General features: G+C 36.5%; 1 protein-coding gene across 5 annotated transcripts in view; it reads left to right on the plus strand.

Annotated features, from left to right (window-relative positions):
* The window catches only part of CNTLN (centlein), a 215,480-nt gene that overhangs the window by 15,626 nt on the left and 177,325 nt on the right, over positions 1-22,529 (plus strand). For all 5 annotated transcript variants that reach the window (XM_021379766.1, XM_021379767.1, XM_021379769.1 and 2 more), the window contains exons 3-4: positions 1,989-2,077; positions 14,775-14,859. In XM_021379766.1, the coding sequence (XP_021235441.1) occupies positions 1,989-2,077; positions 14,775-14,859 (174 nt within the window). The remainder of the gene's footprint in view (positions 1-1,988; positions 2,078-14,774; positions 14,860-22,529) is intronic.

Below are 22,529 nucleotides of genomic sequence, written 5' to 3' on the forward strand. Positions count from 1 at the left end.
GTTTTCTTTTCTGTGAGGTTGAAGAAGTTGATGGTATTTACAGATTTAAATGTGTATAAACTAGAAATGACAGTATTTGAAAGAAGAGGATATTTCTAAAAAAAAAAAAAAAAACAAACAACAACAAAAAAAACCCCTCACTTTTCACTTATTTTTTCTCACAAGTTCATTGTTGCTTCAGTTTTAAAATTCAAATGTGCGCATTTCTAAATTTTAATGGAGGACACATCCGAACGTTAACAAAAGGTTTTCAGGATTTCCTCATAAGTTGCGGGGAAAGTTTTTACAATAATCTATCCCATGACTTATATAATCGCTATTGATTTTTTGTAAATCTGTAATTTTATTTGTCTATTATGGTATTACTCTTGATTTAGTAACTTAGACTCAGTACACTGATAAATCCTGATTGAAATTCTCTTGGCTTTAGAGAGGTCTTTTGATTTCATGTTGAAGATACTTGTCTTGTTCTGAAGGAAGAAAAGCATTATGTTGGACTAGCTGTCATGTTCTGGAGCTAATATTGCTTGTAAAGTTTAAGTCTGCTTCCCAGAGGAAGGGCTGATTGGGAACAAATGGAAAGAGAACATAGCGAAAATATAAAATGCAGTTTCTATTCCTGAGACTGACTCTAATTTAATCATGTAATGTGTGGTTTTCATTAACTCTTGTGAGGTCAAACTTGTAGTTCTCTCTGGCTATTGTGTGTCTTACGTGATGATTGGTTTTAGCTGTTTCTAGTCATGGACAGAGTAATCAGAGAAAAGGAGCAATCTGTCCATGTCCGTAAAAAGTAAGAAACTGATTGAAGAGGAAATTAAGTGAGAAACCTATGATGAAGCCAAATGGTGGAGGTGAAGACAGGAACTCAAATCTTCTGTTTTAAATGTTAATAAGGGTTAAGATAATTTTTATTGGAGAAATGGTGTGCTGTTATCTATTCTAGATGATTTTAGTGAGTTTCTGGCTAACAAATGGAATCTTTACCTTAGTATACTCTTCAGTTCTGAAGCCTGGGAGAAAAGGTAAGAAGGGAAATTGGTAGCCATAGGAGTGGTGATGCACATTCCACTTTTTTAAGATTAAAAGCTAGTAAAAGTAGCCTAAATTGCATCCTTGTGATTTTTTTTTTCTAGCTGGAAATTTGACAGTTTTGATTTATTAATTTCTAATCTGATGGTAGCTTGTGTTTAGTAGACTTTATATTAGTCCAGTGCATGCTTTATGTACATATGCTCTGCTTTCTTGCTCTATTCTCCTTGACTTCAACATTGATGATTTTATGTCTTATAGGGTTAACACATTATGATTTCTGTTTTCAACTGCATCAGTATTGGTGCTTCCAGTAATATTACTGTATTGTAATAAAAATACACCAGTGCAAAATAGCAGGTTATGCATAGTAAAAAATAGAAGTCTGGAAAAGCTTTTAGCTGACCTTTGACTCTCACAAACTTTCTTCATTACATTTTCTTTAAAAAAAAAAAAAAAGCATTTTTTTCTTCCTCTCATTTAAGAATCGTTTCTGCAGCTTTCATATTATACAAGTTAGGGCATTCATTAGACTTATGTACTGTCTGCTTTGAAAGAAAATCTAAGAGCTGTGCATAGCAGAAATTAATGTTGAAGTGTGTATTCTATGTATATTGTAAACTCAACATTTATTAATAGATATTTTTGTCCTAATACTAGAAGTACTTGAAATTGATACAACCAAAGGCAGTTTTGTATGAATAATGTTATTTTTTGCTGCCATTTGTCACATTGCACACTCTTTTGTAGTTGATTGTCTTTGTTCAAAAAATTCTACATCATTAGAACTTTATTCAAGATAACTACTTAGTATGTTTTTATCCTCAAGACAGCAAATTCTTACAAAAATAGAGGGTTTTTTTAATTGTTGTCTTCTGTATCTTCTCAAGTTGTCTTTTTGGTTATAAGAGGGATATACTTACTTGGTTTTTGTCTTTTTTTTCCCTCTTTTTAAGGCTGACAAAGAATTTGTGTGGTCTCTTTGGAAATGTCTCCAAGTGTCAAATCCTGATCTTACACAAGCTGTCAGTTTAGCTGTGGAAAGGTGAGTTTAAACATCTAACATGATATTTTTAAAAACAAATAAAACTGCTGAAACTACATTCATGTTTTCAATTGAGAAAAAATACAGGATTTAAAAAATGTTTCACATATACATATATACGTACCTATTGCTGAACTGTGTCAAAAGTATTTAGAACATGTTGCTAGGTTCCTTTTTTGATTTAAGATTGAATTATACTTCAGAGTTATGGAATTAAATTCTTAAATTATAAATTTACTGTGTATTTGGATTTTCTGAAGGAATAACAAAAGGTGGTAAAAGACATTTTCTGGTATAATACGTAGTTAGATAAGTTACATATACTGATTGTGTTTATTATGTTCACTTCCTTCCTGTTAAGGAAGTGAAAGGCTAAGACAAGGTAGGAGAAGAGATGACTATGCAGTTTAAATATCCTTTTCTGAGGATATAAGTGATGACAGTATTTTCGTATTACAAGGATACTTGCATACTTACAAACATCTGACTGCTATAAATCTTAATCAACAAAGTATATGACTGTTTCTTTTAGAATGCTAATATTTACAAATTTAGGATGTTTGTAGGCCAAAGATAGGAAAAATATAAGTGAGATGGTAATGTGACTGTCAGAATTCAGTCATTCTCTTATGGTCGTAAGGATTTTGTGTTCTACCTCAGGGTGCCATGAGTATCCCTCTTAAAAAGTAAAAGAGAAAGTTAATTTCATTTTGAAAACTCATTTAAAATAAAGCATTATATTCTTTAGCAAGGACACGATTGCTATAGTGTTGTCCCATAGAGAGTGAAGTCCATTCTCTTCTTTGCATAACACAATAAAAATTCTGCCAAAAACATGACATGATCATATAACTACAGCTAATATTCTGAAGCATTCATATCCAGGGAAAGAAATGGATACTTCACACACATGTTGTTTATATTAAAACAGCTGTACCTGCGTGTTCAGATGCCATCACCTGCAGTGGTGTCAGCTAATTTCTGTTTCTGTACTGGGACATTTATCTGCAGAGGAGAAATAGCTTAGTTACTTGGACAGTGTTTACATACTACTTTTGCATTGCTTGTGTATTTTGATTTGGGAAATTATTTTAACATATTTAAGATGATTTAGGGAGAAATTTACTGTTTGTCATTACACTGAAACACTTATTCTAACTTATTTGTTTCAGAATTAAATTTGATTATACACTATTGAGGTGTTAGTAGTATTGTTCTTTCTCCAGACATCAGAAAACAAAACATTTATTTACCTTAACAATATTTTATAGATAGATTAAAAATATGGAAAATTTTAATTCATTGAAATAAAGTTTAACATGCTAGAAGAAGGTTTTCAGGCTTAATAACATTTTTGCTTCATTCTGCATCTAAAACAAACAAGGATATTAGCAAAATTAAAGCATAGAGAGATTGACATGTATGTAAACAATGTTAAATGTAGTGAATTATTTGTGTCTCTGTATAGTTCATAAAATTCAAGACTTCCGTCCTTAATTTTTTATCTTTTTGTCTAGGAATATGCTTTGTTATCAACCCTTGCTTTAAATTAGAACAAAAATTGATTCTGTGTGTATTATCCTGATGGATACAATGAACATGGGGCTCTTAGATGCTGCCTTGGTGCCCATAAGCATGATAATACACTTAATTTTTTTACTAGGGTGGAAAATATTTGTGATATTAACTTAATGCTTAGCCTACCACAAGATAACAAAACTTGATCACTGCAGAAATCTTTTCTATAATAGTCTATTTCATATGAGAGTAAAGAGTAATATGCTCTGTATAGATACTTTGCGCTTTTTATGTAGAAGCTGGAGGTGGGTACTGTTATAAGAAAGCATGACAAGATATTCTTATTAAGGTTTTTGCTTAGTTTTATATATCCTCACTTCTTTCAGAAGAATACTTCTACTTTAGAACATATCACATGAACTCGAGGCTGTACATCTGTATTATATCATTCTACTGTCTCTCAGAGTTACGGAATTAAGAAGGAAGAAATTAGCTCCCCAGCATCTTTTTAGGTGATATCTTTACCAAAGAGAATCTTGGAATAGGTCTGTATAGATCCTATTCAGTATATAGGAGTTTCATTAGTGGTGACTTGAACTTTGGATTTGCTTTGATTTGACAGATGGAGCAAGAGCATGTTTTTTTTGTTTGTTTGTTTGATTGGTGTAGCTTCCTCTCTTCTTCCTGAGAATGGTTTAACTGCCTCTTTGGAACTAATTTCTAATGAATCTAAAGATTCACTTCACTTGTGAATCTTCTGCACAGCCAGATTACGGTCCTGCATATTCTCTTAACTTTTTCAGTTATAGCTTTCTGTAATCTTTTCCAAAGATTTTCACACACTTCTGTTTCATGATCTTAATACTCTTCCTTCAGGAAAAAACTTGTAGAATCATAGAATCATAGAATTAGCTAGGTTGGAAAAGACCTACAAGATCACCCAGTCCAACCATCCACCTACCACCAACATAACCCCACTAAACCAGGTCTCTCTTGTCTTATTCCCTGCCTTATAGCAGTCAGTACAATTGTGGTATCATGACAGTTTATCTCAGTTCAGAAATGTTGATTAAATATCTAGGTAATCTATAATCAGCAGAGCATTTGGAGAAGAAATTTTAGCTTTCTGACTTTGTTAATTTAGCAAAGATGAGTGGTTTTAAAGGGGAGAGAGTTGGGATTATTAAGTAACAGTTCTAAGCAAAATAATTCATAAAGCAGGTCACTCAGCTCAAATCCTTTTCTGTGTTCCACAAAGTTTTATAAGTTAAGATGTTAAGTATAACATCAGGGCTTGGACTCAATGATACTTGTTGATCCCTTTCAACTCAAGCTTTCTGCGTGTGATTCTATGATTATATCTGATAAAAACAAAAATGACAACAAAAACAAAAAACAGCTCAACTCTTCTCTAACTCATCTGTATTAGGAACAAGATTGATCCTGTTGTGAACGTTTTCCAAGCTGATTTCCATCTATCATTGACTTAAGTGATTTTGAAGTAGATAAAAACAGAATGAAATGGATTTAAAACTTTCTGTCTCTGCTTGGAATTGTAACGTGAATACTGCAAACGCTTGCATAACTTTCATTTTTCAGTGTGTTCTATTAAAAATTCCATCACCAACAAGCTTTCAGTGCCAGCTTCATTATAGACTGTGTGAGATCAGAATCATAGAGTCGTTGCTGTTATGCAGTGGGGAGCATGTCTGGCTGGCTTACTCAGTTGTGACGATTTACCTATTGCAGTTTCTCTTTCCTTCTCAGTCTGCAGAACCATGAAGGGGTTCTACAGAGGCATCTCAGACTTTGAGGCAGGCTTCTTCCTCTCGTCAGTCTTCATAGTGGCAGTTTGCCATTTCTCAACACTGCTGTCTTCCCCTCTGACTGGATGTGTTGGGCGAGTTTGGGGCTGTTTGGCCATAAGCTGTGGATTCACTGCAGGTTGTATGTGAATCCAGCTGTCTCTCTTCATTTCTGCCTCCCTGATAGTATACAGCCTTTTGACTGCTGCAGCTCAGTCATCTGTTGCAGGAGGTTCTTCATGTGGCCCATCTTATGCAGGTGAGTTTGCCACTCTCCTCTGCTCCAGGAGCAAGGTCTAGACACTTTTCACAGACCACTGTCTGCACAGATGCTTCTTCCTTCAGCAGCTCTGTATGGATGGAGGTATTGGTCATGACCAGGATAGGTGGTGCATACACCCCTGCCAGAGCTGCAGCCTTAGCTTGGCATCAAGTGCTTACCATTCTGCCTCAAGGGTCAGCTGGAATGAGTGCCTGTCAATTCTGCAGCTGATGGAACCTCAGCACCCTGCTGTGTGAGCTGCTGCCACAGGTGATGCTCATGTTCTGTTTGCCTGCCTTGTGCTTGGTGAGTAGCAACTCATCCCTAAGCTTTGTTGTGGGATGTGGGTGTGGTCTCAATTTGCTCTGGCAACACCCACACCGCATCAGCCTGTCTCATAAGAGCTGGCCTTGCTGTAGGGTTGCTCTGCTTTCTCGGTGTTTCCTGGACAAAGGAAACCCCCGAAACCTCCTTGTACCTTGAGATTGGTTGCTCCGGTTCAGGCTGGGATGGCTCTGAAGCAGCTGCTCTCAATGACTGAGCCAGCTACCTACTGGAAAAAATCATACTCTAAGAAAATGTAGTCTTCCTGCATCTTAGATCACAGGTAATTAATCCATCAGTATTGTTGCATGGATTTCATTCTTCAAGTTAGTGAAATCAGCAGCCAGATTTCCTTCAGGAGACTACAGTAACAGGAGTGAGAATATGTAAGTGTGAAAGGACAGAGTGTTAACGTAAAACCTTGTACAATGCAGATGTGTAATGAAGAAGGAAAAAAAAAAATGTATGCAGGCTGTCCCAAAAGTAATGCCTTTGATTTTATTATGTTGGCCCATGACACCAGAGGTGGATTTTGGTGGTATGGTAGTAAGGGCTGAATGTTCCCATCAATATTCCATTATGTGTTGTTGCTGTGTGACAAATGGCAGCACAGTGGCAATCTGACAGAACAGTGTCTGACATGGAAGTGCATATGAAGCAAAGATGTGGAACTGAATTCCTCCATGCAGAAAAACTTGCACCCACTGACATTCATCGGTGCTTGCTGAGCATTTATGGAGCCCAAACAGGTGGATGTGAGCACACTGACGCGATGAGTGGTGCATTTCAGCAGCGGTGACAGAGGCAGTGTGTCACCTCTGCTGGTGCAGATTGTTATCAGTGTGTCATGCAGGCTCTTGTTCAGTGGTAGTGGAAAATGCATAGCTCGTGGTGGCTATGTTGACAAATAGTGTTTTGTAGCTGAGAATTTATTCTGTCAAATAGTGTTATTGTGCTCTTTCTATTTGTTGTAGTTTCCATGCAAATAAAGGAGGCATTACTTTTGGGACAACCTACTCTAGTAGTCGTGTTGACAATACTAGCTGCATCGTCAAGTGATTTTTATTAGTAGCATTAATTTATATTTGTAGTGTTAAACTATTCCTTATAATTATCCTTTTCTGAAATATACAAAAAATTTAAAAGGCATAATTTGGGGGACATAGGGAATTAACAGTAGGTTTCTGTTATTTCTGTGCTGTCTTGAAGTGCTTTCATGGTCCTAAAATAGAAGTTCACCTACCCTAAAACTGTTAAAATGTAACTGGTGCCTTTTTATGTCTGTGCTGTTGATTCTTACAATACACCAATGATATTCTGCTTTTCAGCAGTCTTTGCATTTCTTGCTGGATAACTGTAACTATATTCCCATTTTAATATTCAGATATAAACAAAAAATTATCTTTACTGTGCAAATGAGAAATGCCTTTGGGATATGTGAAAGCCTCCAGGTATTCTCAAACAAGCCATTGTAAAAGTACATCTCATGCTAGTATACTTTCTAGCTACTTTAAATACTATTGATCTCGGTATTATGTAAAGAGCATGCTATTTCTAGCTCGCTGCCTTTTGAAATATTCACTTTTTTGATGATGAATTTTTTTTTTAAAAAGGGTGCTTAACAGTATCTTTTACAGGTAAATACATATATAAACTCAGAGTTGAAGATCAGATAAGAGTATCAGAAGGTGTAAAACATTGTGGTGAACTTTCAGAGATCTCTTTAAGACTTTCCTGGTACACGAAATCTTGATAGGTCAACTGATTCTGATGTTCCTCTAGGATAACTGACTCCATTGCTTCTGAAAGGTGGAGTCAGACTGTGGCACTGACACAAAACTTGGTAGATGTTGATGGAGGTTGAATTACGCTAGATGACATCCTTGCAAATAGGTTCTTGTGGCAAACTTGCCTTAGCTATGTTTTTCCACTCCTATTCCTAGCGTGCTGTCTTCCAAGACTTCAGTGAAGAGTATGAATGTAATGTTTGAGGCCATTGTGGCAGCCTAACATTAGCACTAGTGATGGATAGAGTTTTGTTCTTGCTGGGATGTTACTTCATTCTACAGGTGTACAAATTGAAGAAAACAGGGCTGAAGAGCAAGTTAACAGAAATATCCATGTAAATTTTTGGAAAGGTTATCAAAAGAACTTAGGCTACATTTGGTTGCATTCTGTGGATAGGAAAATATTGAAGAAACATGAGAAACAAGGTTTGTATGGATTCCTCACTGGCTGAAGTCGTACAGATGTACTAAAAGTGATGACTACTTTTTATGCAGAAGGGTAAGTTAATGCTTTGTATGTATGAGCAAATACAGATTGCTGACGTTAATTGAAAAATAATTTAAAAAAAGATAACGTGTGTCTTTTGAAGGAATGGTAAACAACTTGCAGAAATTTTCTTAAACTGCTTGTTTTACTCTTGTGCACATTAGTGGGCAACAGAATGACAGAACTAGGAAGTAAAGAAATTCTAACACATTCTTGAAGGCTGTTACTGTTCTGTCATTGAGTTTAAAATAAAGTGGACTCTCTAGTTATTATCACTCAATAAAGTGGATGGAATAATAGAGCATAAGGGTACAACCTTTCTGTCTAAGGTCAAATAATTGTGATTGTCTACAGTTGATGAAAGTTTAATATCCTGTTTCATTAAAAATTCTCAGAACATTGAACATAAGTCAACATTCCATGGAGAAGAAAGTATTATGCAGCTTGCATGTGTGCATATCTGCATATCGGAGCACAAAATATTGACATGATAATTGCAGTCAAGCCTGATTGAACAGTGGCCTCTGGGAATTCAGCTGGTGTTGTACCAACTGGATGGCTGCTCAGGACACAGTTTGAAATGCAAGGTGCAAGTTAGCACTTTATTCAGCGCAGGCAGGCATCATTTAAAAATCCTTGGGGGAAACCCTGGTGATGTGCAGATGTTAAAGCAGTCTGTTCTGAAGTGCTGATATTTTAAACACTGTAAGAGGGTTGTGTATTTTAGATGAAAAATGTTTGCAAAATTATTAGGGAAAAATGTCACTTTATTTTCTTTACAACTCTAGTGTAAAAATGTTTTTAGTATTCTGTGTGTATATCTTAAAATATGAAAATTGATAAATCATCTAGTGAATTAATTTAGAAATGCAAGAAATTACATTTCTTTAATGATGCTTTTTCATTTTGATACGTATGATATAACGTAAAACTGGTAACAAATACAGCTTCATAAATTTCCTAGGGAAATAATTTCATTTTATTATTTGTTTATAATTAGACCTTACATTATTTTTGTGAAGAAACTAATATAGGCTTAGGCAATTTTGATTCAGAAAATACCTCCTATCTTAGAGTATAGCAGATACATATGCTATCAATTTTAGTTTAGTTATTTTTTTTTTTTACTTTATGTGGTTAAATCTTTTGAAAGCACAATCTATAAGTATTAAAAATGAAAGGAAAAAAGGAATTAATTATATGTCAATTAAAATATCTTATGAAGTTCTTACGAATCTTCTAAGGTCTGAGGTGAGATTAAACATTACATTAAATAAAATTTATTTAGCTCTGTTTTCTTATCTCAGTTGGTGCACCAGCACACTAAGGTTTTCAGTTGAAAGTTTGAGGCCTAGGCTCTGTTTCTTCTAACCACTAATTTTGCAGCCACAGAAATGCAACTGTATAAGAAAATTACAACATTGATGTCGTATTCAAAGTAACAGACAATGTGTGCTGTATACCTTCACTTTGTGCATGGGCTATTCATTTTCTATTTAATAACAACATTGAATATGTGCACTTTCATAAGTATGTCTGCAAACAATTGGAAATGTAAAGATCAGGAGAAATAATAATCACATTGAATGGTGCATCATATTAGTTCATTATAACTTTTAAAAATAGGAATATTTCCAGAATTTTTTTATTTTTTATTTTTAGCTATACATAATATATATATACTTTTAAGGTGTAACATTTGTTGTTCTTCTATCATGTATCTCAAAGTTTGCAGAGTAAGCGTAACTTTCTTAGGCATGTATGGCAAAATCTGTAGATTGTGTTTGCTTTTTTAAAATCCTGCTATTTATAAGATGAAAAGGAGATACTCCATGAAACCTATGAACAGTAATTCCAATTAGTTAAAATTATTTTCGTTGAGTTGATATAAAAATGGCATAATTATATATAAATCTTATTTTTTTCTAAAGAAATGATTAATTGGCTGATTAAGATCTGTGTTAACATAGAGGATGCCTCTCTTCCCAGAATACTTTTGTTGAAGATTTTAGGAAGCATGATGTCTTGCAAACTTCCCCAAACATTTTAGTTTTGAAAATCTTTACATTTTTGTACTCCTTATTCTGTTTTCACACCTCATTCATAACTGTTTCTTTATAGACTAATGTTTCATTTTTGACAAGTCATTAATAATGTTCCAAACCTCAAAAATATTATCCTGTCCTGTTGTGTAATGTATCATGTAACACAGGAAAATATCATAGCAGGAAAAATGTTAAACAGTACTTCCTTGGTTTCTTCATTTTTGTGGAAAACTGAATCTAGATACCTCTATGTAGGTAAATACAGCTGTGTTAAACATTTAAAATAGGTGGTACTCCTGGGAAAACTGATTGGAGCTTAAAACTTGTACAAATTGACAGCCTCTCTTCATTCCATTTTTCATCCTAGAGAAGTCTGGAAATATTCTTAGCTCACATCATTATTGCTCATCAGTGGTTCTAATTAGCTAAACAGGAGTTTGTCTCAGTCATTGATCATCATCAGCTTCTTGACAGTGCCTGATTTTTTTTCCCCATATTGCTGTGGACCTTTTTTAATATGTTGGAAATACATAACGGCTCAATTAATAAGGTCAGTTGAAGATTTTTCTGCATTTTTCTAAAAAGTAGGAGGGTATTATTCCAGTTCTTGTCTAATATCATTTTAATGCACAAAAACAAATAGATGTATGATATGCAAGTTTGTCATATTACCTTGAGGGTCTGTGGGGAACTGTACTGTAATGAACATTGGAAATTATTCTATGCCGCCAGGAGGAGCTCCTGATAAAGTTCCGTAGGTGATTTCAGTTTAAGCTTTAGTCTTTTGAAGGCGTTCATTGTATGCTTACATTCTAAAAATTATTATTATTTTTTTTCTAGAGCTGTGTGTGATAACTAGTGCAGCTATTTTGGGAGGTGTTACATATCTCATTATCTTGAGAGTCTGAAAAAAAACAACCCACCCCATATAGCCAAAAAAACTCTATGAAGTTACGTTAGGCTTTTCCCATTGATGATGATGATGATGGATCTGTATTTACAAACATTGTTCCTTGATAGCTTTGTTCAAAGGACTGTGTTTGAACATTAACTAGATAGAGAAACTACAGAGTTTAATTAGAAATATACTTTGAAGAACTGGGTCATTTGTGTGTGGTTACAAACGTAGACATATTTTTTTTAGGTACTTTTTTTTTTCTTTCTGGTTCAGTACTTTATTCTTACAAACCTATTTGGTACAGCCTTGTCCTAAATTTACAGGGCTCTATAAATTCTTGACTACTGATAAAATATCAGAATTAGCTATGCATACTGTTTTTCAGATCTCAGGATAAGTTTGTTCTTTTGCTTTGTTCTTGGTTTGTTTATTCACTTTCTTCCCCTTCTCTCCTTAAAGTGAAAATGCACCTGTGAAATTCTTTTGAGGCTTACTTTGAGAAATCTGTCTTGACCCATCAGAGTTTCAGATCAATTAATCCATTTGAAAACAAGTTTAATAAATTTTGAAGTGATGATTGCGTGGCTGAGTTAAGAGGGTAATTAATTATCCAGTATTTGTGTTTAATTTGGCTTAGTTTTATGAAGGCCAACTTTCTGAGTGAGAATTGTGGTTAGAGTAGTTGGGAAGGCAGTGGCAGATGAATGCATGAAGGCATTCGCATGGTGAATGACGTAAAAGTAGTAAGAGCAATGGTTTAATTTAAAAATGCAAAATGAAAACAGCTGAACTAAAATGGGGAGGGAAATAAGTCTCTGGAATAGTGGATCTGATGTTTCAGTCAGCAGTTGAAGTCAAGATACTTTTGAGGGCAGGAGGCAGTGTTATTCAGTGGTGTTTTGGGGGTTTGTGTTTGGTATTCTGTTTGCTGACTCTGTGCCTGTGCAGTACTATTCCAAGTACTTCATACTGAAGGCCTTCTTTTTTTGTTTCCTAACGCTTTTAAAGTTTTGGATCAAGAAAAGTGGTTATATATGTTTGTTATAGAATTGTCTGACCTTAAATTCGTAACTCTTCTAGTTGTAGTTAACAACTGAAGAAACTTGGAGTACCATAGTATCTACAGTTTAGTTAAATTAATATGGTCTTTGATGGGTTAATCACTTAATCATAGTGTATGATGTCTCTAGAAGAGAGAAACTACCTCTCAAAATACTTGGATTTTGTGTACTGCAGGTACTTTTTTTGGAAAAAAATAGCTGCTAGCTGTTAAGGACCACAAAACAAAGAAGCTCAGTGTGAGGAAGCAATGGGGATTTTAGGCTGGAGCAGACTTCTGGCTCATTAAAGTTGCAGAGCAATATATACCTATCATAAGCAACAGACCTGTTTCAAGAACATGCAAACTCCAAACAGTGTTGCAATGTAGTGATGAGAGTTGATGGTTTGTCCAGGTTGCAGGAAGTCTGGAAGGATTGCCCCTTTCCTATTTCAGAAGTCAGTGCCAATCACTTTTCCCACTGAGAGCTGCGTCTTGAACTTTTACTTTGATGGGGAATTCAGATGTCACCATTCTATGGACTGCCATTTTGATTCTGGCTTGTAGTGGTGACACCATGTCTCATCACAGGTAATAACACAATCCAGGAAACTCACCTTCAGCTTTGTATTAGTTCAATAGGTCCTGACAAACTTGCATATAGTGTTCTTTCTGTTCCTGGTGAGCATTTCTAGGACCTGCCTGATACAAACTCTGTGATATTCCAAAACTGCTACTATCATTTTCAATGCATTAAAGGTGGTGTTCAGCTCTGTACACAGTTCTCTGATTGCAGTGTATCTGTTTGCATGAATGAGCTGGTTGAGACCCTATTATTTTATGGTCTAACAGCTGTGCCATGGATGTCCAGAGCATGGCTCATCTTTCACGTCACTGTTGCCACTACTGAAATGCACCACCCACTGCCTCATTGTGCACACATCCATCTCCATAAATGCTCAGCAAGTGTCAGTGGATGCCATTGGTTGTAGTTTTTTTCTACATGGAGGAATTCAATTCTACACCGTTGCTTCATATGCACTTCCATGTCAGATACCGTTTTTTCAGACTGCTCCTCTGCTGCCATCTGTCACACAGCAACAACATGTAATGGAATATTGGTGGGAAGGTTCAGTCTATACTGCTGTACCACCCACATCTGCTTCAGGTGTTGTGAGGCAACATAACAAAATTCAAGGTATTACTTTCAGAATAGCCCTTGTATTTCATTACTTGCAGTTATGAGGCCTTGAGATCTAAGTCCCGAAAAACCTCGCAGTAAATTCTATACCATTTTTACTTAATTCTTTTTTTTTTTTACTCAAGATCAGACTATAGGTAATTTAAAAGTCATAGAAATTATTTAAAAGTATATGGTATTTAAAGAGCCTGTTGGGACTGTATACTTTAGCCTTATAAGTCACTGTTAGAAGTAAAATACACAGAAAATAGTGAAGAAATGACCGTATGTGTACTATCTTTAATTTTCCGTGGTACAAAATTCTGTGTTGCTTCAGTAGATTAAGCCTTTTGCACACACCTGGATATTGTTATCCACTTTTGATCAGATTCCCTCTGCCTCTGAAAGATTTCCATTTTGTTAGAGGAAAAGTTGCACAAATAGGATCCTTTGGCTTCTGGGAGTGTCTTATGTTTAGCAATAGTGGAAGTTTAACTATATAATGAGAGCAGAAATAATCCGAATGAATTTCTGCTTATCTGTGGCAGCTGGGATACCTGAATTGAGCTATTTTTAAAGAACAGTACATTTCTCAAATCTTTTGTTGCAGATGCCTTGTGCTGAGGAGCATTTGTGTATCCCTACTATCTCACCATAACTTTTCCTAAAAGTGAAGCCAGTAAGCACAGCATTTAAAACCGTCAAGAAAAAGGATCACAGTGAGATGAGATGGTTCTACACAGCATTAGTAACTCATCAAATGATTTTCTGTGAAATATTGTGATCATGATTGTAGCCTTATACTTATGAACCACATTGCAGAAGCTCTGCTCTTTCTCATTAACCAGCCTTCTCGGCCTTCCTTTTTTGTCCTGGAAAAATTATAGATTCTAGCCATGTGTAAGGTAGTAAATGATAATACAGTCATCCATGAAGTTTTGAAGGGTTGTTGTAGACAGAGAAATGCTGTCTAGTTCAGAGAAGGATTTCACAAATCTGAACAGCTTAATGTCTCTGTGTTGCCAAGGAAGGAATAGCATTTTGTTCAATCTGTAGGCAAGTACACTTTCTGCATTTTGGGAGGAATGAGATAGGTAATTTTAGCTGTTTTAAAATGTGTTCTAATACCTCTTGCTTCGGTTTCTTTCTGAAGAAAGTTGTTAGCTGTTTACAGATGTAATTTGCTGTCACTTGCCATATGCTCCCTGATTAATTCTACAAGGCCTGTCAGCTTCAAATAATTTAATTTTCTGTGTTTTAAAATGACATTCATTATCAGGACATGAAAAATTCAAATGATTAACTGCAAATTATGACTAATAAAGTGTCTTCTTTTTTTTGTTTGTTTCTAGAGAAAAGCAGAAAGCTGAAGTCAAGGACAGAAAGACATTAGAAATTTTGCAAGCCAAAGACAGGGAAACAGAAACCCTAGAACAGGTTAGTGTTACATTTAAATAGAGCAGTTAAGAAAACTTTTCACTGACATCAAATTTATTTCTTGAGGTGTAAAAATAATTTGTTGTGTTCTAAGGTGAATTCAGGATGATTCAGAAATGATACATCTTGAAAAAGTGTTAAACTCTGAAGAATTGTTCAAACAGTTGACATTTAAATTTAAAAAGTTTCTGTGAGTTCTGATAAGTTTTAGCAACTTGATGTCTCATTTTAGTGTAACAGAATGACCTAAATTTGTGTTTTCAACTTTGGCTAGGTTTAGGTTTGTAACTTAATAGTGCTTTGGAAAAAATTGCCATCCTGACAAATGCAGTAAGCAAAAGTAAAACATTTCTAAAGTAATGGGGACTAAATATTTAGTATCCTAAAAGCAATACAGCCAATTATTTTATCTTTACAAACGCGTAACAGTATTTGTTAGGTCAACAGTTAACAGAAACTGTAATGCTACACTTACAAATCCAAAATGTCATACACAAATATCTACACCATGTGTATTTTTTTATTGAACTGCTTATTCAAATTTGAATACAGTGCATCAGTATAAAATTAAATGGCAAATGTATGTTGACCTTAGCTGTTGGCAAAATTGATGAAACGTGAGCTCATTTTCTAACAATCAAAATAATTCTGAAAATTAATCAAAGTTGTTGAAACTTCATGGGATTTGCAATGCGATATTTATGAAATTGAACATTAACAAGCACTAAGTAAAGGCCAGAGAACAACATCTTTTTATTCATAACACTCTGATTACTTTCTACTGAAAACTAAGGAAAGCAAAGTTTGCTTTTCAATATTACTAAAAATACTAATATAAAAATATCATAAATATATCAAGTGCTATATGAGAAAGGAAGAAGAGAATTAGGGTTACTTCACAGATAGTAAATCTGTTAGCATAAACATAGAGATTCAGGGTGTACTTTCAGGTGGCTAAGGCTGCAGCTGCCAAGGACAAAAGGCTGACTAATAAATGTGGGTTTTTTTGTAGAATCACTGACGGGATGAGCTTGGTGGAAGGGGCTTCTGGAAGTCCTGCTGTCTACCCTACTGCTGAAGTGGGATTGTTTTTTAGCACCAGTTGCCCAGGAACGTGTCCAGATGGCTTTTGTGTGTTTGCGAGGAAGGAGATTCCACTCCACAACCTCTCTGGGCAATATGTGCTTAATCATGTTCACAGTGAAAAAGTGTTTTCTGCTGTTCAAAGGGAACTTCCTGTGTTTCGCTTTGTGCCCATTACTGCTTCTCCTGTCACTAGGCACTGCTGAAAAGAGTCTGGTGCTGTTGTCTTTGCGCCTTCTTTTTATGTGTTTGTACACATTGGTGATATTTCCCTGAGGCTTCTCTTCTCCTCACTAAGCAGTCCCAGCTTTCTCGGCCTGTCCTCGTGTGATGTATGGTGCACTGATCACTTTCATAGCCCTTTGTTGAACTGCCTCCAGTATGTCCTTGTCATTCTTGTACTGAGAGGTCCGGCACTGGACACAGACAGCACTACAGATGTGGGCTGACTAGTGCTTTACCAGAGGGAAAGCATAATCTCCCTTGACCTGCTGATAAAACCTTATCTCATACAGCTACCTTTAACAGTTCACCTCAAGGGCAAATTTCTGGCTCATGGCCAAATTAGTGACCCACACAGGTCCTTTTCTACAGAGCTGTTTTCGATCTGGGTGGCTTCCAGCCTGTCCTGGTGCCTGGGGTTGTGCCTTGCTAGGTACAGGACTGTGCACTTCACAAAATCACAGAATTGTAAGGGTTGGAAGGAACCTCTGGGGATCCTTCGAGTCCGACCTCCCCTGTTAAAGCGGGTTCCCGCAGTAGATTGCACTGGAAATCATCCAGATGGTTCTTGAATATCTCTAGAGAAGGTGACTTCTCTGCCTCTCTGGGGAGCCTGTTCCAGTGCTCTGTCACCCTCACAGTAAAGAAGTTCTTCCTCGTGTTTCTATGGAACTTCCTGTGTTCCAGTTTGTGGGCACTGTCCCTGTCACTGTACATCACCAAAAAGAGCCTGGCACCATCCATTTGACTCCTACACTTGAGATACTTAACTGTGATGTGATTCCCTCTCAGCTTTCTCTTCTCAAGGCTCAACAGTCCCAGCTCTCTCAGCCTTTCCTTGTACAGGAGATGCTCCAGTCTCCTAATCAACTTTGTCATCCTTCGCTGGACTCTCTCTAGAACTCCTCTGTTTTTTCTGAACTGGGGAGCCCAGAACTGGACACGGTGCTCTATATGTGGCCTCACCAAGGCAGAGTAGACAGGGAGGATAACCTCCCTTGTCCTGCTGGCCATGCTCTTTTTAATGCACCCCAGGATATCATCAGCCTTCTTCTTAACCACAAGGGCACACTGCTGATTCATGGTCAACCTTTTGTCCATCAGGGCGCCAAGGTCCTTCTCTACAGAGCTCCTTTCCAGAAGCCCCTAACCTGGACCAATGTGTGAGGTTATTCTGCCCCAGGTGTAGGGCTCTACGCTTGCCCTTGCTGAACCTTGTAAGGTTCCTCTCTGCCCAGCTCTCTAATCTATCCAGGTTGTGCTGAATGGCAGCACAGACTTCTGGTGTGTCAGCCACTCTTCCCAGCTTTGCATCATCAGCAAACTTTTTGAGGGTTGACTCTATCCCTTCTTCCAAGTCATTGATAAAGGTGCCAAACAAGACCTGACCCAGTACTGACCCCTGGGGAACGCCACTTATTATAGGCCTTCAATGAGGCTCTGCTCCATTTATCACAACCCTCTGAGTTTTGCCAGTCAGCCCGTTCTCAGTCCACCTTACTATCTGCTCATCTATTGCACGCTTCCTTAGCTTCATTACCAGAATGTTTTGGGCAACAGTATCAAAAGCCTTGCTGAAGCCAAGATAGACAACATCCACTGCTCTCCCACATCACCAATCATGTCCTGACATCACAGAAGGCTACCAGTTCGGTCAATCTACATCTTGTGGAGCAACTTTCCTGTACTACCATTTCTCTAACTTGTCAAGGTTCTTCTGCATGGCAGTGGAACCTCTAACCTTCAGTTCCTGGTTTTGAATAAATATCATAGTAAGGATGTGTTCTGTCCTTTCAGCCAGATCATTAATGAATCATACGATCGTTTGAGTTGGGGTGGACCCTTAAAGATCATTTAGTACAACTGCAATGTGCAGGGACGTGTACAACTACATCAGGTTGATAAGAGCCCTGTCCTTCATGACCTTGAATATCTTGAACGATAGGGCATCTGCTATCTCTCTGGGCAGCCTGTCCCAGTTCCTGACTGCTCTTATTGTAAAAGGCTTTTTCCTTATATCCAATCTAAATTTCAGTTGGCTTTCTGGGCTACGAGAGCACGTTACTTACTCATGTTCAGCTTGCCATCCACCAGTACCCCCAAGTCCTTTTCTGTGATGCTGTGCTCTATCCTTTCATCTCCCAGCTCGTATTGGTAGTGGAGGTTGCTATGACTCTGGTGCAAGACCTTGCACTTAGCTTTGTTGAACCTCATGAGGTTCTTCTGGGCTCACTTCTGGAGCCTGTCTAGGTCCTTCTGGATAGCATCCCGTCCCTTGGGCATGTTGACTGCACCCCCACTGCTTGGTGTTATTCACAAACTTGCTAAGGGTGCACTGGATTCCTCTGTCAACATCATTGATGAAGATACTAAAGAGCATTGATCCCAGTACTGAATCCTGATGGACACCACTCGTCACTGATCTTCTGGATCTTGAGCTGTTGACTGCCACTCTCTGGGTATGATCTTTGAACCAGTTCCTTGAACATCAAACATTCCACCAATCAAATCTATGTCTTCCCAGTTTGGAGAGAAGGATGTTATGGGGAACAGTGTCGAATGCCTTCCTTAAGTCTAGATGAATTACCTCCCACTTCAGATTGCTTTTTCTAAGGGACTTTCTTGTTTTAAAAGAGGCGTAGGTTGTGTAAGCAGTAGAGTAAATTCTAGTTTCAAGAATTTTCCTTATTTTTGACTTGTTCATAATAGAGCTTATGCACCTGCTATCTGACTAAAAACTCTCATGAAATGTTGTTAATCATCTTTTTGTTTTGTATTGTTTTATTTTTCTATTATTAGTCTCTTGTTGTAGGTGTAATTCATAATGTTTCTAGTGCTTATATGCACATCATATTTATTAAACAGCAGCACATGGCTATTCCTGCATTTCTACCCTATCCTTAGCTGGAATAAAATACCTGCAGAAGAAGGTTGTAGGAGTGTGTGCTTTGATGTGCTTTTAGGGAGGACTTCCAGCTGTGGCAGCTTTTGAACCTCTAGAGTACATCTCCATGAGATTGGTGTCTGAATTTGCAGATCAATTTTGCAAGCTAAAGTTGAAATTGATTAGAAATCTGAAACTGATTGTGTGCGATAGGGTTACCATCTATAAGTGGAGAGAGTCTGGAAATGTAACTGGTACCAAGGAAGAGATGCAGCCAGAGGAAGGAGAGCTTGGTAACACAGTGGGAAGAATTAAGTGGCGTAGAGAATGGAAGCTACTTTTTTGGTGATGGTGGTAGCTGAAACACATTACAATAAAATGGTTTCATGTAGTTTCCAATAGCGTTTAATTGATGGGATTGTGAAGGTTGATGTCAGATGCTAGTGCTGTACATAAAAACTATAAACAGTGGTGGTAGTATTCTGACCTTGCCTCATCCACTTGCTAAGGTGCCACTGGACTGTTTTCTAAATTTGTGGAGTGTTCTTGGTGGTTTGGAGCCAGCAGGCATAGGGAGCAAAGTCGTGAAAAGCGTTCACAATTATTTTGTCTTTCTGGACTTGTTCTTTGTTCATCTAAGGAGAAAATATATTAACTTTGCAATTATATTAACTTGCAAATATATTACTTGTGAAACAAGTTTGACAGTAATAACACTAGAAATTCTATTCTGTGAAGTACATACAGCATCAGTTCAAGCTTGTGTGTTGCAGTCTACCAGTCTATTACTTCTAGAAAGGTGAGATTATCCAGTCATTTTCTCTTGGTTTTACCTTCCTCTTCATGCATCACAAAGGGATTTCAGTTGCAACAGTAACATTTGTAAGAATATCAATTTACTAGGAAATTGAATGGCCACTTATCAGCTGACTGTACAAATCGATGTTGACTGTTGGGGGGGAAAAAGACAAATAAATGCTAATTCTTGTAGGTTTACATGTGTGCAAGGTGGTGTTTCTGACTGAAAGAGCAACAAAACCCTAGAAGGAGAGCATTAGGTAATTGTTCTTTTGTACTCTGCTTAGAGCTTATCCTGACATACCTAGGAGCTCAGTTAAAATGACTGTTATCAGTAGATGATACTCCTCACACAGTACATGAGATACATACAGTTATTTACTACTGAAAGTTAATTTATTTGTTCTTAGATAATTCAACTGGTTGAGGGCATTCATTATTTTTAGGATATTACTGAAAATCTTCTGAAGTAATTAATTTAGAAATGTGAGTAATATAGCCTTTAATCGGTGTTTAACTTAAAAAAAAATCTGACTTGGTGGATAAATTGCCATTTACACTTTTATTTTCTATGGCTAGTATCATTAAGTCATAGAATCGAAATAGGTTTGGCTGGAGGAGACCTCAAGTCCAACTGTCAACTTCACCTACCAAGTTTCTTCACTGACTGATGTCCTTTAGCACCACAGAATCACGAGGCAGTTGTTGAAAACTTTCCTCAGTAGTGCTGTGTCCTTGCCACATATCCAGTTTCTAGTTTTATAATTTTTATAACTAGTGCCTTTATGTGAATATATCATTTTCCTAGAATTTGAATAATTCTTCTTCTGAAGGCTGACTGCTGCGGATATTTTTTTCATTCTACTTTTTGCTTTGAAAATATTTCTTTCCTTATCTATTTAATATATAATATTTGTGTGTGTGTAAGAAATAGATCATTGGATGCTGACTTCTATGTTTTTTTGTTTTTCCCTCTTTTTTGTCTCTCATTTAAAATAAGGTGAGATTTTGAAAGAATACATTAATGTAACATAAACTATTAGTTGAATGGACAAGGTAGGAACTGGAAATTCAGTTTTTGCCATTCATGAAATTGATAGATTAAATTGTCTTCATCTGTTAATCTTAGATGGTGAAATTACAGATGAAAAAAGTAGCAATATCTTTATAGCGCTTTTAATTAGTTAGGTTTCAATTTTGATCTCATAGAACTAAAGCTAATCTTTTTGTCCTAGACCTTGTAACGTTTCAAAACCTTATCAACTGATTATACTCCAGAGTGGTTAAAGTAGTACTAGCTTGCCTCATTATGCCTACTTGAAAATCTTCAGCTTGCTGTGCAAATCTGTATTAAAGCCTCCTTAGGGGTCCAACTGAAAGAAGTATCATTCTACCTTCAAGCATTAATTAATGCTAATAATTTTTTTCTTAAACTTTGTATCTTCACCTATTTTTCCTTGCAATAAAATCCTGCTATTAGATTAAAACAAACATATGTATATATTATTGCCATTTTAACATTTTATTTCCAGTTGCATATAACCTTGCTTATTCTTGTGTAGTGAGGGACATGAGAATAATTTCAGTAGTAGGGAGTTTGGCTGAGTGTGTCAGCAGTGGTGAGATTATGCGGAGTTTATAAACTTTGCAGGAAAGTTTCTCCAATGAATGAGATTTATAAATAGTGCAATCAAACAATATCTGAGGATAACAACACATTTTTTTCCTCAAAAAAATCTTTTAACTCCAGTTATACTTTAGAAAAAGGATCACTATTCAGTATGGAACCCATTTCTTTTATGTAGCCCTTTTAAAATTTGCTGGTGAATTATCGTCTGCCTTTGTCCCTTCCTGCTTGCATCTTCTAGTTGGCATTCTCATAACAAGATTTCTTTCCTTTACTTTTAAGGAGCTGTTCTGAATAAGGAAAACAGGAAAGAAGGTGTGTTTAAAATAGTTGAATGTTGCTGATTCTTGTTTATTGATACAAGGCTACTTGAGGTAGATAGTATGATGATTGGCTAGCACTTGTGGGCTTGTGCCTTACCTCATTTTGAGGAAGGAGTTCTACTTGGTCTACTGAAGAGCTGCTATGTTGGGTATTGGTACTGGTATGTTGTAAATCCATGCTTGATTTTCAGTAGTTTGCTTGAAATTGTACTAAGCTTCTGCATCTTCATTACTGTGTCTTCCTGTTCTAAGTAGTGTTTCTAGCTTGAAAAGATAGCAGTACTCAAATTGGTCAGGAAAAAGTAGAGTGAGTGAAGAAACATGATGTTAATTTTCCTCAGCCAGTTCTGTTGGTGTGAAATGCTTGATTCCCATGTTAGCACAGTTCTGTATTGAAGTGTGGAATGAAGTGGGAGAGATTTTTTTTGAGCATCATCTTTATGATGTCATTCATCCTCTAGGAATTTGAGGTACAGTTTGCAGAAATTTCCTGTCCAATTCAGGTAAGAATTGTTATTGTATAGCCAATTAGAGTCATGATGGGCAGCCTTTTCTTGAAAAAGAAAACCAAACGGATTCTAAAGTAATTGGAAACTACCGTAACTATAGAATAGACTGACTTCTTACCTGTGTTTAGTGTATTACGTTTGCTTTAGTGAAACGATTTTTTTTACATAATAAAGTCAGTATAGTTTTGAGAAGGTGAAGCTGAATTTTGTGTCTCCTTGAAGGA

Source organism: Numida meleagris, chromosome Z (genome assembly GCF_002078875.1).
Source record: "Numida meleagris isolate 19003 breed g44 Domestic line chromosome Z, NumMel1.0, whole genome shotgun sequence".
In the NCBI taxonomy this organism is placed as follows: Eukaryota; Metazoa; Chordata; class Aves; order Galliformes; family Numididae; genus Numida; species Numida meleagris.